The following is a 17,442-nucleotide window of genomic DNA, read 5'->3' as shown; positions in this document are numbered from 1 at the left end:
TCGTACATACTGTTATGGGAAACATATACTAGTAATATCTGTAATAATTATAATTGTAACCTTCAGTGAGTAAACAAACAGATAAACCATTCGTATTATCGTTTATTGTAATATCTAAAAAACATAAGTATGAACTTTTATCTAATGTAAATAATAAAGAAATTCAAAGACCAATCATTCCACATTCACTAGTAAATTGTACCTATATCAAAATTCAATTTGATATACATAGATACAATATACTAGTGAAAGGAGATAGGCTATCATTTGCGAAATAGTGATAGTCCATCTATAGACTCTTCTCGTCAATATCTATTTGTATGTATGGTTTAATGTAATATTATATTATCTGTGGTGTCTATAAAAAAAATATACTTGTGACCAACATACCAGCATATTTATGGTATTTGTTTGTGTATATTTTCCTTTTAGTGCAAATCCATTTCATCAATTTTATGGATTGATATTATTGAATGGTATCGAAATTAAACTAAATAATATACACACCCAGTAATTAACAACTAATAATTATTTTTATGTATTTCTCAAGCAGGATAATCACGAAATAGGAAATGAGATAAGTGTTAATTCTAAATGAGTAATGGGTAACGTTATTTTCGCTAACAAGAATAAAAATTGTATACAAAGGTTCATATATATATATATAAAATACAGAACGTTTTAATTAATTGTTCATACCCAATAAATAGAAATTTAATAAGCAAAATGGATATTAATACACACACATATATAGGTATACATTGATATAATATATTTAACTTAAAGCAAGTACCTATATTTTTTTAATACCTAAACGTCAGCATATAATTTTCAGTAGGTATATTTCCAACACTAAATTTAATCCTAATTATTAAATGTTTTTTTAAATAAAATATATATACTTACGGTCCCACGACGCATTGATCCATCAAGTCTATTTTATTTTGAACTATTATAGTTGGAATCTCCCCACATTCGTTCTCCACCTGAAAAAATAATTTACTTGAAGAGATGCAATATTCAGAATAATAATAAATCATGCAGATAGTCAATTATGATACGTTAATTTTGTCTATGGCTATTAGTATCTAGTAGTTTTTTTACATATTATTATACCGTGTTACATACATTTTATAATAAGTTAGCTATTGATGTAGGTATCTCTATAAATAATATACAAATTTCCTAGAGCTGTGTTCTTTTATAATGTGAGATATAGCTTAAATATTACAGGTACAGTGTTATAAGAACCTTCTATTCATCAATTCATGAAATATCTCGAGCGTTGCAATGTACCTATTATAATGAGATTAGCTTTATACACTAGACGTAATATTCAATATTGTTAAATAAATATTAAATCACCCTGAACAATTAATACAGCGCCATCTAGCCAGGGTAAGCAGAGATTGTGTTATGGGTACTAAACAACTGATATAAATACTTAGATATTTTTTTTGGAAATACATATATTATATACATATAATACACCCAGACCTATACAACCACCAATTCCATGATTTTAAATGCTTGCACGGAAACCGCTAGACCACCGAGGCCATATTTAGCAAATAAATAATTTGATTCCATTAAATTAATTTATGTACTTCTAAGATTTGGGATGATCATATTAGATTTATTGGGATGAGCCATGACATTAGTTTTAAAAAATAAGTTCTGAGCTTCTTTAAAAATGATGATACTTCCATATAACCTTTCGTCTCCCTTACAACCAATTTTTCACATTAAAACGTAGCCCATATCCTTTCTCAGGGTCTAGACTATTTGTGTAACAAATTTCATTTAAATCGGGTAGTTAGTTGTGAAAGTGCGACAGACAGAGTTATTTTTGCATTTATAATATTAGCAAGGATGAATTTTAAATACTATATATACATTTAATAATTATATTGCCTCTATTTTATTAGTACAGCACTGTTGACCATATAAGGCCTTAATAATTTCACCGGGCACCATTTATTGCCTCTTTTATTTTAATTTGTTAAGGGAATTACAAAATCAAACATTATTGTTTAAAAGTAGATGGTATATATTACACAAGGTATAATTCAAAACGGTCTTAAGTTGCAATCTGATCCCCCTTCACGGCCTGCCATGAAATCCGTACTCTTCACGATTGACTGCACTTCCATTGCTGAAGGTAAAGTACTAGACAACAGCATTCCACGCCCTGCGGCTGAACAGTTGATACCTAGCACGTAGTTATCATTCAGCCTGATAAAAATATATCTTGAGATACGATGGCAGGACAAATACATATATTTCACTTCTTCGTTTCCATAATAAAGCAGTGTAACATTCTTCCCAAAAGTATTCACGTATTTCGCTTGTACCACTGAAGTGTTTGATGGCAATGTGTTGTTGCATCCGCTTAGTGCATTTTCAATGTCATATTGATTTAGTATCTTGAAGTTATACAGCGCACAGCTATCTCTATCTCTTTGCATCGGAGGCCAGTAATAAACTGCATAATGTTTACCTTCCAGATCAGCTAAATTGAAATTATCTCTGGTTTTGTAGTAGTCTATACAGTGTTCAACATTCCCGAACGTTCTAGCACTATTTGGTCCATATATTAAGACAACGTAAAACAATAAACTGACACTTCTCTTCTCCGGCATTATGCGAAAGTATTGTTTATTCGTTAATTGTTATATTGTCCAAATACACTCGTATATAACACAAAATAATAGAAACAGTGTAAAACAAGATAACGTTCGTTTATTATGTTTTAAATGTGTGTGCGATCACTGCGTATTCGGATACATATGTGGTCGAAATCGGAGTCACGACCTTTTGCATATCATAATTACCTACTGTTTCAATACTATCGCATCACGGAAATATAATATTGGAACGCATTAAGCTAAGTTCGCATAAAATTGCATTCTGTATAAATATAGCATAAATGCTAGAATATTTACAAAATGAATGAATCTCATCCTATATTTTTACCTATGTCTAATTAAACGTTGATAGAACATATGCGTATATTAATAGGTACTAATTGCTAAACCAACTATAAATTTGAAAAAAAAAATTGTTTGTCGAGCAAATTTAAGCCACAAGCATATAAATAATTTTATTTCTATACAACGACCATAGACGTGTCTCGGTCATTCACTGTAGAATATTTGATAAGGTTGTATACCTACAGGTATTATTAGTAATCTGTCCCGGGTTCACCCCACAGCTTTGTGAGTTTTATATATTTCAGCATAATATATAGTGTATGTTACTCTGGAATAATATGCCTTTCAACTACTTAAATTTATCAAAAAAGTGTCATGTAGTCAAGTAGTTACACTTATTTGATAATTCAAGATCGCGAAACGCGAAATAAGATCACGATTTTACTTTCCTTTTAAGAAAATCTGTACATATTCTTATAAGAAACAGTAAGTAAGAATAGTAGTCTGAATTAGTAGATATCACAGAATACATTCGAATACTTTCTTGATGAGAAACAATAATTATTGATGAGATAGAATAAAATATTTTTTTATGTTACATAATCACAATAAACTGTGTTTTTTTTTATACCACGTAGGTGGCAAACAAGCATAAGGCCAATCTGAAACGGTTACCGTAGCCTATGGACGCCTGAATCACCAAGGATGTCACATGCACGTTGCCGACCCTTAAGAAACCTTAATATATCCTTCTTGAAAAAAAAAATAGTGTAGAAACGGTAGACCACCGAGCTAGGCCACGGTGTATGTTGTATAAAAATATTATTTTATCTCTTAAAATTATTCTTAACTCTTATTTGACGGCCTCGGTGATCGAGTGTTTTTTACACAGCTTTACTTCCGATGGTTTTGGGTTCGATTCCTCGCACGGTACAAACATTTGTATTCTTGTATACCGTATTATGTATGTATTAAAAAAAAAACAGTATATATATCAGTTGTCTAGTACTCACAATATAAGCTCTGCTTCGTTCCATTGGCATTATTCCATATTAGCCCATAGATAAATTGACTACATATTTTTAATTTTCTATGCATGCTACCGGTATACAGTATACCATAAGATATACTGTATACCAGTAGCATGCATACCACAAGATATATTGAAAATACCTTAAGTTTCCATGAGTGTAGGGCCAAGAACGAATCTCGATCCGTGGTAGAAAAGGCTAGCACGCACGCATGCGCACCCCTGTAGTACGCCTTGGTGATTGCATCGAACTCCTCCTGTCCCGCCGTGTCCCACAGCATCAGTCGCACTTCCTCAGCGTCTATTCTGGAAATCATAAGTAAGTTATTTAAGTTTGAGTTCCACTTTTTTCTGAGGAAATTTAATCCATATCTACTAATATTTTCTGGAATGATAAACAAGTTATTTAAAACTGAGTTAAAAACAATTCTGTTGAAATTGAATCCATACCTACTGTATTTTAAATTCAAAAGGTGGACGCCTTGATTATTAGCTTTTCACGACTAAATAAATGAACGGATTTTAATAAAATATTACGTGTTGCGTGTAAAGTAAAGAGACGGCAAGTAACTCATGTTTTGTTAGATTTTTCTAATGGAACAATACACTTGGCTGCGTTAACGGTTTACGCTGAAAGAGCACCAGGGAGGATGATAAGATGAACGTAAAATAAAGCCCATCGTAACAAATTCACCACGAACTTATCGTGTGATATCCAGGGGGAATCGCGTGGAAGTCAATCTGACATGGTACATTGGCAATGGGAAACTACTAACAACGGGAATACTAGCAATGGGATTAACAGTTCATGTTACTAACAAACCCCTTACTGTTATTTGGATTTTTTTATTGATGTTAATAGAATGATGCAACGTTAACGGTTTACGCTGGCGGAGCATCTGTGGAGGATTATTAGATGCGCATGAGGTCAGGTCTTTTAGCCCATTGTGTTAAATTCACTAGAAATTTAACACAATGGTTTCCAGGGGAACCGTGTGGAGGTCAACCTGACTTGGTACATTGTTAGCAATGGGGTTATTAGTTCACATCAATAACAATCGCTTCTCCTATTAGTTGGATTCAAATATAATATGTAAAATGAGCTACACAATTAACTATCGATTTCCTATGCAATTCCAACGGGTAATCGATATTATGACGGGCTCCTGTAGGATTTGGTTTTCGGCGCATTCTCTAAGTTCTTTCATGGATTTGGAGTGCCCTCTGCACTCGCACCCATTTTCATCCGGTACGGTGTAAAAGCCAGTTACAAAAATCACCATTAGAATACTTGGAAAAAAATAAACGCAGAACACAGGGCAGGGCAGGACAGTGCTCTATCCGCTGGTATTTAATTTTTATTTCATTTATTTTACTTTTTCTGTAAGCCCATTGCGATGTGAAACATATATTTGTCTAGATTATTAGGGTGATGTGGTGCGGCAGTGAAATTATATAGAATTCTGTACGGAAACGTATTGCGGAGAGGGTTTTGAAAAATGATCCATTGTATCCAGTACATACTAATTTCAACAAAATACCAGTATTAATTTCAAGAACATAACTGATTAATGATAGCTAATCAACATTTACCTTTTTCTATGTGAAGTACAATCTGTTTGACATTCTCAGTATAATAAAAAATACTTGTTTGGCCAAACTTTGTGCAACTACTTATTTATAAAAAAAACTAGTTACGTAGGTAGGTATGTAGATGTACCTAAATATTTTTGTGTGCCTGTCGCAAATATGTGCAACAAATATCAAGCGAGTATTTACTTTTTCATAAATTGTTGATTTTAGCTATTAAATCATATAGGTATTTTCTGTGAGATTTTTCTTTGTTGCTTCCAGTATATTGTAAAACGGCTTATAAAGTATTGTATGGCAGTAAAATTACAAGGAAGAAAATTGTATTCAAATTTAGTTTTGCTTTATATTTTAAACGTTATTTCATGAGCAATTATTGTTGTGATAATATGCAATTGCCTTCACATATTAAACAGTTAGAAGTTTAATTCATATTCATGTATATTTTTAGTAATAAGTATAAGTAGAATAAGTACAGGAGCCAAAAAACTATCTGTCATTGGTGAATTAAGAATTTATCTATCTATCAATCAAATAAATTTATTTTAAAACTAAAACAGGCGGTAAAATTTCTATATATAAGTGTACTTACTCAATTTGACGTTCAAGGAAGTCAACGCCTATAGTCTTTTTATAGTCTCTGGTAAAGGTCCCACGGCAGTAGCGCTGAATCATGCTGGACTTGCCAACTCCACCGTCCCCCACGATCACCACCTTCAGCGCCACCTCCAATTCCTCCTCGCGCATCCTCGCACCATTAGCGACGTCCACAACATTAGTCCTCACTATACAGATCCTGTAAAAAATATCTATATACAGACTGTGAGGCTCAAATCATTACTATTCTACTAGTGTACAACATAGCTTGAGAAGGTATTGTTAATAATTGTCAATTCTTAGTGAATTCACCACGATCAGCTAACTGGCCTAACTTCACGGTGCCCTTTCACTTGTGCCCCGCCAGCGAATACTGTTAGCGAAGGCGGGTGCACCATTCAACTATCACCATTAAAAAACAGTTTGTATATAAGATGACCGCCCCGTCGTTCATCATCATCATCATCATCATCTCTCATACCGTCGTTCACGTGTATGTACGTCAATAAAAAGAAGTAACGAATAAGGTTAGTATGATTCATTATTATTTTTTATGCAATCCATATTAAATAGAGTAGATACTGTACTTGACAATAAATGCATTTGATAAATTAAACCCTTAATGAGATTAATTTCTGAACTATATACTGACAACATTAGAATTACGTTTATTAAAAACTATTTATTATATACGTATATCTTGAGCTACGTTTATATACTGTGAAATTGAGAGAAGATAAGATAAAGTTATTATTCCTCGAAGAGATCTTAAAACCTGTTTTGTTATGAGACAGCTGGTTTCTTGAAAATCTTGCGTTTGTTAAAATACCGAATAATTATTTACGCCGATTAGAATATAGACAACATTTAGTTAATGGCCATGAATTATTGAATGTAATAAATTGGTAATAGCTATCGTGTTTGTTTGTGTAATGCTCAATTAAAATTGAAATATTATCTTCGACTTTGTTATATACCGAGGTAGACTGTACTGAGCCGGGTTTTTTTTTATAATGGATGATAATTGAATGGTGCACCTACCTGCTATGATGATGTAGACTTGCGGGGATCTAGTGGAGGATGATAAGATGAGTATGATGTCAGGTCAGTTAGCCCATCGTAGCAAATTCACAAGGAATTTAATATGATGGTTTCCAAGAGGAGCCGCTTGGAGGTCAACATGACATGGTACATTGTTAGCAATGAGTTTATTAATGCCCATTACTAACAATTCCCTTCTCCCCTACAAAGTACGTGGGTACGTCTGTCATCTGTCTCACCTATTTCACCCGTCAAGAAGCTTATTTTGTAATGTATGTTTCGGTTGAAAGGTGAGATAGGGCTGTATAATTATAGTGTACATGGACATCACCACCACTTCGCAGAATATAGTGACATTAATGAAAAAAGTGAAACTGTTTAAAAGTATAGGCCACGGTTACCACTTACCATCAGGTGGGCCGTCTGTTTACTTGCTATTTCAGTTGCATAACAAAGTATGAAGAGGATCCTTGGTAGACATAGAACCTTTAGGTTTATATTCAATTTTTCATATTCAACAACATTAACTTTTTAATTTAATATTTTCCATGTGTAACTATGGCTTGATTTTTGGTCAAACGTGCAATAAATGTGTCATAGTCCCCCATGCTCTCCTAACTTGTTTATACAATGTTTATCAGCCTTATCTCTTACAGTTTAGCGTTAGTAAGTTGAAAACAACCATACACATTGTTTAATAGTCTCGGACACTCGCGGGGGCCCTTAGCGATGGGAAATTCATGGCCAAATTTTTACGTAATAATTATAGACCAATGACCGAAACGTTCCCATGAAGTAGCGAATACATCTACCTGGTAGTAAGTAATAAGTCATAAGCGTGTAAAAATTGTGGTCACTTGTGTATAGAAATGAAATGAAACTGCTTTCAATCTGTCGCTCGGTAACATTAATATTAATGACTTACAACGCGACGCGGCGTATCTATAATTTTAGGGTTCCGAAGCAAATGGTAAAAGCAAACTATCCTAAAAATATTATAAACGCGAAAGTTTGTTATTATATAATTATTATTTACGCGTTTCTCGTTGTATATGTTTGTTACTCTTTCACGCAAAAACTACTCAACAAGTTTTGAAGAAATTTTACAGTAATGTAGCTTAGATATACATTGGAATATTTAAATTTAACGCGGGTGAAATCGCGGGCAACAGCTAATATAATATATACGTTCGTTCAACCATAGGTCACAGTGGTGTATTATTATTATAATATTATTATAATATATATTTGATATTTTTATTATAATAGTATTACTATTATAAAAAAAATATCAATGACATGTGAAACAAAAATAATAAACTAAATATTTTATTGATCTATAAAAGAGGTTTAGTAATATATGTTTATTACTGGAGTGCAAAGAATTCATTGACACATTCCAAAGCCGGTTTTTTAATATAAAGCGTAGTATCAGAAAAAATGATTGAAATAAACAGGTCTGTTTATCTTTATCTCAAAATTTTATTTATTCAAATAATTTAACTTCTGTGGTTGATTAAATAACAATTTGGACTAACAAAATCATTTATAATTAGAAATATATTTCTTATAATATACATTACATAAGTTGACTGTATTTAGTCTTATGACTAATTATTGTTCTAATTTAAATAAGACTAATTAGAGTTAATAAATAGAACTCTCTTTTGTACCAAATGTGTATATATCACAAAGAACATAATATAGCAATGTGGTAATTACAAATAGAGATGTATGGTAAACATAAACGTGCATATATTATTTGTACGGAATCCTCGTTGTGGTAATCCAACTTCCATTGACCGGTTTTATTATTAAACATCTGTGATCAAATATGAAGAGTCGAAGTTAACAGTGAAGATTTTTCATTATATATTATCGCTATCGATTGATGTGAGAAAGTTTCGTTTCTAGTTAATAATGCGGTCTATTACGTAGTGCGAGCAATAAGTAACAATGACTGAATAGTTTTTTAAGTATTTGTCGGTGACCCATGGCTCATCAGTAATCATTGTTATAGGGTCTTCATTAGAAAAGAGGAACGGAATACATAATAATAATTTAGACGAAGCGGAATTATAGCTAATAATATAAGTACTTTTTAATAATATAAGTAAGTTTGGAATGTGGTGGTAGACTAAAAAATGTAGATAGATATAAGTGAATTAACTTAGTATAAAAGTAATGTACATTATTATACACCAATTACTTTTATGCTAAGTATATTCACTTAATTAAACTATTTTTAACCATTTACAAATTATTACTACCGACACATATTAAAATTATAGACATAAGTATTTTATAAAATATAAAAAAATAATAATATCTAAATTAATGAAGTTTCAGTAAAACTACAGATAAGATATTATTACACAGTAAAACTTAATTCGTAGTAATTACTCACGTCTTATATAATTAAAAACTTAAAACACTAAATTATTCTATTTGTATTTCAAAAACTTCACATTACCGGCAGCCCTACAGTTTGGGTGGTACCTCTTCACAATGATAAAGATTTTACTTTCGTCGCGTTTCTCTGTGTTCGAATGTGGACTCGCCTCGAATTCCGTAGCGTCATCTCACCACATCGTGTATTGCAATCATGTCAACATCTATTGAGATATGAGATTTTTAATCTTTGTTTCCTTAAATGTTCGTGGTATGTACCTACCTACTCACACCGTGAAAATTGTGAAAGTGTTTTGTTTAATTTTGCTTTTTACGAAGTAGTGGTCATCCATTTGGAACTAAGCAAGCAAGTTTATACTGACTTTAGATTTTTTTAATAACTCTCAGTTACTAAGCGTAGTTTTTCCAAAATTTATAAGTTTAGTATGAGATATCTTTATTAATAGCGAACATTTTAATAATGTGGTCTAGGTACTTAATAGATAGACATTCATATCACTATAGTAACTTATCAATTCACACCACCATCCAAGCCAAAGGGCGCTTGTACTACATTTAACTACTAAAAAAATACATACATAAATATCAGATCAATACAATCATACTCATGAATACATAAATTTTAATCCAAAATAAAGATCAAAATAATTATTTGCTTTGAAGAACCAACTACTGGCGGGAAAATGATTCTGAAGTGGTTTCAGATATCTTAGTATACTTTTGAGCAGTATGCTTTATCTATGGAAGAAAGGGCAATGTAACTCTCTTAATGTAATCTTAAATACAGAGAGGTACTCAGTCGTCCGGAGAAGCTGTAAAGGCCAGCTACAGTCAACCGGAGAAGACTTTACTACGACTTTTATCTCTATTAAAATGGCAGTCTTTGGGATAAATTTGAATTCAGAAGCAGTTAACATTTTCTTAGGCTGAAATGGAGATGGCAATACTTTATTATAATGCACGCATATGTCTATAAATGTCTATGTCTTAAAAGTTCAAACTATTTTCAAATAGTCTATGAAGATTATTAGTCCCTCCGAGAAAATGAACAAGACTTTCTTCGCTTGTTAACTCTATATCGCTAACGGCTATGACCAAATGACGAATAGTGCTTTCCAACATTGACATATAGCATTTGCTGGCAAGAAAGTGTGTCGAATAATAAAACTTGACTAAAATATGATTTGACTAGATGTTGTGTGTAAGTAATTACCTGTAATCTGGAGGATTTATATACCGTTTGTCTTATACGGCGGTCTAAGTGGCATATTTTTCACTTGGAATTTCGTCTTAGCGCAAGTTGCGAGTGATACTGAGTGAATTCTGTCTATTTACATACTGTCCATACTATTCAAAAGTAGTTATATTAAGATTATCTTTTACTATTTGTACATACTTTACATGAAATTTTTAATATCCGATTCATATTGATCATAGTTTTATCATCAATAAGTAATTGGTATATTTGGTTTGTTCAACACATAGTCCGAAGTTAAGCAAAGTTAGTGTTATGGGTACTAGACAACTGATGTAAGTACAATTTTTTTTAAATAGATACAGTATACAAACAATCATACTCATGAATACAGATGTGTTTGCACCGTGCGAGCAATTGAACCCGCGACCATCGGAAGGTAAGGCGAGGTGCGAGGCGAGGCTACTAGACCAACGAGCCCATCAATATTAAATTACATACATGGTCCCACTATAGTAATAGATAGCTATGTATTGATATGCGGGTCTAATCAGGTACTTGGATATTTGTACGATAGAGTCGGCCTGTCGTTCTCTGTTGTAAAAATCTGTTCAAATTCTCTACAATGCATAATATCAAAAAGCGTATGACAATAAAATATTATTTATTTATTTTGTTCATATTACCTAAACAGTAATGATTTATATCCGGAAAGTAGTAATATGTAATACATACCTTTATAGGTACATTAATCATTATCATTGCATTGCCTTTATCTAATTATTTGGTTGGTTTCATAAAAAAATATTATTTCCATTTTTCTGCAATTTATAGCACACTCGTCTAGAATATACTTATGCAAATTTTGTGCAATATATCAATCCGTGATTTATGTTGAATAATAAGAAACTATTATACAACACCTATAATAATTGAGTTGTCACAGTCTAAAAAAATAACCATTTGAAAGCTATTTCTTGCATAAGCTATACGTTAAATTCAAGTTCAAATGTTGTAGTAAGTTGTACAGAAATATCGACCTTAAAATATTATCTTATATATAAAATTCTCGTGTCACTAAGTTAGTTACCATACTCCTCCGAAGCGACTTTGACCGATTTTTATGAAATCTTATGTGCATATTTAGTAGGTTTGAAAATCGACTACTATATATTCATAACTCTAACTGATAAGGGTTGTCCACTCATAACATTTTCTTTTTCATTTTTTTATAATATAGTATTGAAAAATATATACAACCCTAAATTAAAATAGCGATTTTAATTTATATGGCAAAACAATGTTTGCCGGAACAGTTAGTATTCTATAAAAATCAAAGATGTATCAGTCTATCATGTAACTTTAATAATATAAAAATGAGAAAAATAAGTAAGTACATAATGAATATTGAATAATTGAAATATTAATAGTAAATCAGTAGAGTAATATATCTTATTGCCACCGGTATTTTATGGAGACATCACATTCTCTTCATAAAATACTATATGGTTGTAAAGTGAAGAATTTTAATTTACTACATCAGAAACTTCACAGTTCGCTTCAAATTTGTTCATAAGGTTGAATTTCGTGTAACATCGGTAGGTGACATGAGTTCCTTTATGATTAACAGAGCGAAGCCAGAGCATGCCAGTTGATAGAATGCAATACGCTTTAATTGTAAATCAGAATAAAATCCAGTTGAATAGAATTAGGTATGTACATTATTAGTTATCAGAAAGTATTAAAAAACAATTTGATTGATTGCGATAAGATGTAATATAACCTTATGTTACAGCCTATGCAGGTGGGTAGAGTCGCTCAATTACGGTCTACTCAAATCTTATTTAAATGACTGGTACAGTTACTGGGGTATTGAATAACAGGTTCAGCTTCTTATACCTAATATTAAACGTTATAACGAAGTCTCAAATATTTGGAGCGACCAATATAATGGCGGAAAAAACAGTTTGTTATCACGTACACAGTGCAATAAAAACAGTAGGTACAAATAATACCATATAAGTACTTAGGTAGTCTAATTCGACTTGTAAAACCTGTATATTTAAATGTATATTACTATTACTACTAATCACATACTACGCTTCGTAATTCATACATTGTTTACTGTAATTTGTATACGTACATTTATCGAAAATCTGTATTTAAAATTGCTAAATGATATTTACAATAAATACTATGAAAAATTTCATAGGATTTATCCATAGGTAACATATTAAATGCGAGTTATTAATATAAATTATTAAATTCTAAAATTTTGTTCTTAAGGAACCGAATGAAAACCTCCAGAATTATACCTACATTATTTTTGCACAAATTATTTTGTAATTACTACTTACTTTATGAAATTAAATTAATTTAATAATTAAACACTCACTTAATTTACATTCAACAATGAGATCTTGCTAATATACTTAATTACATTGAGATTTTGCGAGATTTAGATCTGAAACACTTTTAGCTGACTTTAACAAGGAGATTCTTAATTCGACCGTATTTCTTATGTAGAATGGATTACTCCGCCGTTGGTTTTAATATATTTATAATGAATGTATTCAATTATTTAACCTATTAATCAATAGGGTAAAAAATTGAATACTTGATATTAATTATAATAGGTTAGGTACAGCTTCGGAGTGTAAATCTACATACTGACATATATAGCCCCTTTTGTTAAGATATCTATATTTTGCAATTACATTATTTTATTTGATTCGGCTACATAGACCATATTACAAATACCTTATAGACTAATATACAAAAGGAATAATAATAAAATATAAATTCAAAATGTATCTATGGTTCCGGCAATGACGACGGCAATCTGCCACGCTAGCCCCGATACACTACCCCCTTCGGCCAGTAGTCCTGCTTCATGAAGGTGGACAGCATGTTGTTGGGGACCCGAGTATACGAGGTGTTTAATAGTGAAATATTTAGTTTACATGCGTCTTCTGTTATATAGTAAATCCTTTTGTATGTAATTGGAAGTGTAAACAAACTGACAGCCTACTACTAATGGTAAGTGGTGTTGTTTATATACATGACAAGCACCACGAAGATCACGTTAGCATGGGTTGCCATTCTGGAGGACTAAGAAGTTATGCCTCTATATCTTGTACTTTCACTGTCTTAACTTCAACTGGTACAGCTTATAAAGCAAGCTGCTTGACGGCTGAAATAGCTGACACCGAAGTACCCCTTACGCTGACGATTTTTTTCTCAGTCATCGTCTGTTAAATTCAGGCAATTTCGTACACGATGAGTGAATTCATCTACATAGATAGGTAAAATTTCATCAAGCAATATACATTAGCAAATACATAATCAGAGTTCATAAAATTGTAATAAAGGTACATTAATATGAAAATAAATGTAACAAAAGGTAAGAAAATTACTGTTCATGCAATTTCAATACTCATTTAAAAACTAATATGTTTTGCTAAATGTTTCGACTGCACATTGTTGCATGCAAACCAATTATTAGTAAGTTATGACATATAACTAATTGATTTTTATGTACTTATATAATAATAAACATGTAATAAATTGCAGTTCTTTTTGTAATGTTTAGCAATTTAAATATTGGAATTGCTGTCTTTGATTGAACAGTGTTGTACCCATAAAAATGCAATTGCAAAATCAATTAAAATCTTAGACTATTATATTTATAAAAGTATATTGTACCTATATAAAACTCGGAACATTTGATATAATAACAATATTGTAATAGCTCAGCACAATTCACACAACCCCATCTACTCCCAAATTAAGCAGAACTTGTGTTATATATATTAAACAACTGATACAAATACATAGATACAATTTTATGTTTCTTAATACATACAAAACACACCTATACAACAATTATACTCGTGAATACAAATGTTAGTACCATGCAAGGAATAGAAGCCACGACCGTCAGGACGGAAGTTAGGCGGTGTGCTAAAGACCACCTGCTAGACCACCGAGGCCGTCAGATATACGAGTAATAGAATAAAAATAAAATTAGATATTGTTTTCATTACATATATTATTACTTAGTACTATCACAGATAACATAATAACTATTCTCTTCATATTTTATTAGTACACAAGATTCTACAAACCAATTAAAAAAATAAGTGTTTTTTTTTCTTTATATAAGTGAGATTAACATTATAAGATTTATCCAAGTTGGCTGTTGCTCTATCAAAGTTTATTGGCATCAATCTTGTCTAATTGCTGGATAGACTGGTTTAGTTCGCCGCGAACTATATCTGCCATGAAATACCTTGGCGTACGATGTAATTAATGCGTCTAAAGCAGATAAGTGCGATAAATCGGTATTTTTGAGCAATTTTAAATTGATAGCAATATTACTTTTAGATTTTTTTATCGTATACCTCATGAGTTATCTCTGATACTATTAAAATTATGTAGCTTAGTATCAAAAGAAAAGCATCTTCCAAGAAATAGACATCGTAATGTTTTAATAATATCATTTATAATTATGTGCATTCTACTGACATACCTACCATAAACCGTAAAAATATAACAAAAATTTAACTTTTAATATCTATTTACAACGAAAGTCCTAAATAGTAATATTGTATATTGAAAGTGAACCTTTTTATTTAAAATAACACATATTAAAAATATTCATAAATTGGTTGCTATTGTTGTATAAATATAGTACAATATAAACAAATAGTTAGGCACTTTTAGACATTTATTTTATATTAAAATCAACACATAAGACAAAAAATTCTGCGTGGCCTCACCAAAAAAAATATCATCAAAATCTTTGCCTCATCTATGTGTACCTGCTACAAAATGAAATTTATTGTAATATTATGAGAGAGAGTGAGTATTAAAACAATTTGATGAGGTATTTTTACCCAGGAAAAACTATTTTTTTTACACGATTTTTTATAAAGAAAGTAGACTCCGTAATCACTGCACCGATTTGAGAAATTCTTTTAAAGTTTAAAAGTTACATTATTTTAGAGTAATGTGGGCTATATATTATGTTAATATATCTCACGATTAATGCAAAACTGCAAAAAACATCTAAAATCAAAATTGCTAATATTCGAATATCTACTCTGAAATTTTGTGTTTAAGGTTCTCTAGTTCCATAAATTTATATATTTTCTATTTAATGCAGTATAATGTTAAGTGTAACAGTGTACAAAAGTCACAAAGTTATAAACAAGTGGGGTAAGCCGGGACGGACTATTGGTCAATAAAGAGATTCGTGTCGACTGATTTAATAGGCGTATTGAGCAGCTATTAGCTGTCGTTCACCGGTAAAGTGATATCCATCGAAGCAATGATCGGAAGTCAGCGATGAACCCAGAGAGAGCCATTGTTTGCTACGCGGAACGTCGTGTATCTGTTTACATAACCGCATTAACTAGTACGAGTCGTATTCTTGTGCATTTATGATTCTTTGATATCATTGATATCAATTACAGATGACTAAATTTTGGATACTTCAAAATATAATTGTCTTATTTTTTGTACTAATGTCGTAGGTCAAAGTAGTAATAGAGTTTAGATCACGAATTTATTAAATTCGTAATCTAAAATCTAAACCTAACTTTGTCAATACTAATCAGGTAAATGTATAAATTGTGACAATATTGCAGAATTCTTAAAAAGAAACCATTCAAAGATAATTTAAGTTTATTTAACATTAAAATGATCACTAGATAATATTTTAAAGTCACTATTACTGTTAGTTAAATCTCATACAGGTACGGCATTGATGCAAGAATTTACAGATAACTCGTAATAAAACTGCATTGGCTGTAGACGACAGCATTATTTGCGGAAGACTTTAATAATATTAACAGAAATCCCAATGATCTCAATACACAAGGAATATATTTATCAAAGATGAAGATAAGTTTTATTATCGACTTTACTGTTAGCTATATAAGCACCTACAATACAACGTTAGTGTAAGACAATGCACGAGATCTGACCTCGGCTCGACACTTCCGCACCGTAATAATGTTTTGTTTTATTGTGATACATTTGTTGACTGACAAATTTAATTGACCTTCGGAATCATTTATGCACTCTGTATGTATCCAATTAACGAAAATTTATAAAAAAGGTAATATTACAGATAAGATAATATTACACAGAACAGAAACTGATAAAATATTATTATGTTGAGAGATTTTAAATGCTATTCTTATTTCTAAATGCATGTTTACTTTAAAAAAAAAAAAAAAAAAAAGGGAATTGTAGGTAATTATGCATTATTATAAAATATATTATAAAGTAAATGTCGGGTAGGCTGAATCAACAATAAAGGCAGAGAGATTCAGACTATCTACTCTGAAATTTTGTGTTTAAGCTTCTCTGTGCTGTAGTATCTATGTAATGATGATAATCATCATTACATAGTATAAAATGAAGTCGCTGTCGTTGTCTGTCTTAAAACTACGTAACGGATGTTGAAGCGTTTTTTTTTAACAGATAGAGGAATAGTATATAATAATACATATGGGTGTATATGTAAAGCGAAGCCGGGGTGAGTATAGAAAAACAATATACATATTAGGGATTTAGGGTACGAAAATCCCACTTGTCAATGCACCCATCCGAATTTGAGAAAACTCGGATTGAAT

General features: G+C 31.2%; 2 protein-coding genes across 2 annotated transcripts in view; both read right to left on the bottom strand.

The window, feature by feature from the left end:
• The window catches only part of LOC131852387 (ras-related protein Rab-23), a 28,694-nt gene that overhangs the window by 1,246 nt on the left and 10,006 nt on the right, over positions 1–17,442 (bottom strand). Inside the window, exons 2-4 of the mRNA XM_059203063.1 lie at positions 6,146–6,349; positions 4,107–4,269; positions 907–986 (exon numbers count right to left, since the gene is read on the bottom strand). Coding sequence (XP_059059046.1) covers positions 907–986; positions 4,107–4,269; positions 6,146–6,300 — 398 coding nt within the window. The 5' untranslated portion in view covers positions 6,301–6,349. The remainder of the gene's footprint in view (positions 1–906; positions 987–4,106; positions 4,270–6,145; positions 6,350–17,442) is intronic.
• LOC131852388 (uncharacterized) lies at positions 1,918–3,163 on the bottom strand. The gene has a single exon (XM_059203064.1). The coding sequence runs from the start codon at positions 2,640–2,642 to the stop codon at positions 2,070–2,072; it is 573 nt and encodes a 190-aa protein (XP_059059047.1). The 5' UTR covers positions 2,643–3,163; the 3' UTR covers positions 1,918–2,069.

Source organism: Achroia grisella, unplaced genomic scaffold (assembly GCF_030625045.1).
Source record: "Achroia grisella isolate CSIRO2021 unplaced genomic scaffold, CSIRO_AGI_Agris_v1 utg848, whole genome shotgun sequence".
Classification (NCBI taxonomy): Eukaryota; Metazoa; Arthropoda; class Insecta; order Lepidoptera; family Pyralidae; genus Achroia; species Achroia grisella.
The sequence above is the reverse complement of the archived record's forward strand: the minus strand, read 5'-3'. Positions and strand labels throughout refer to the sequence as shown.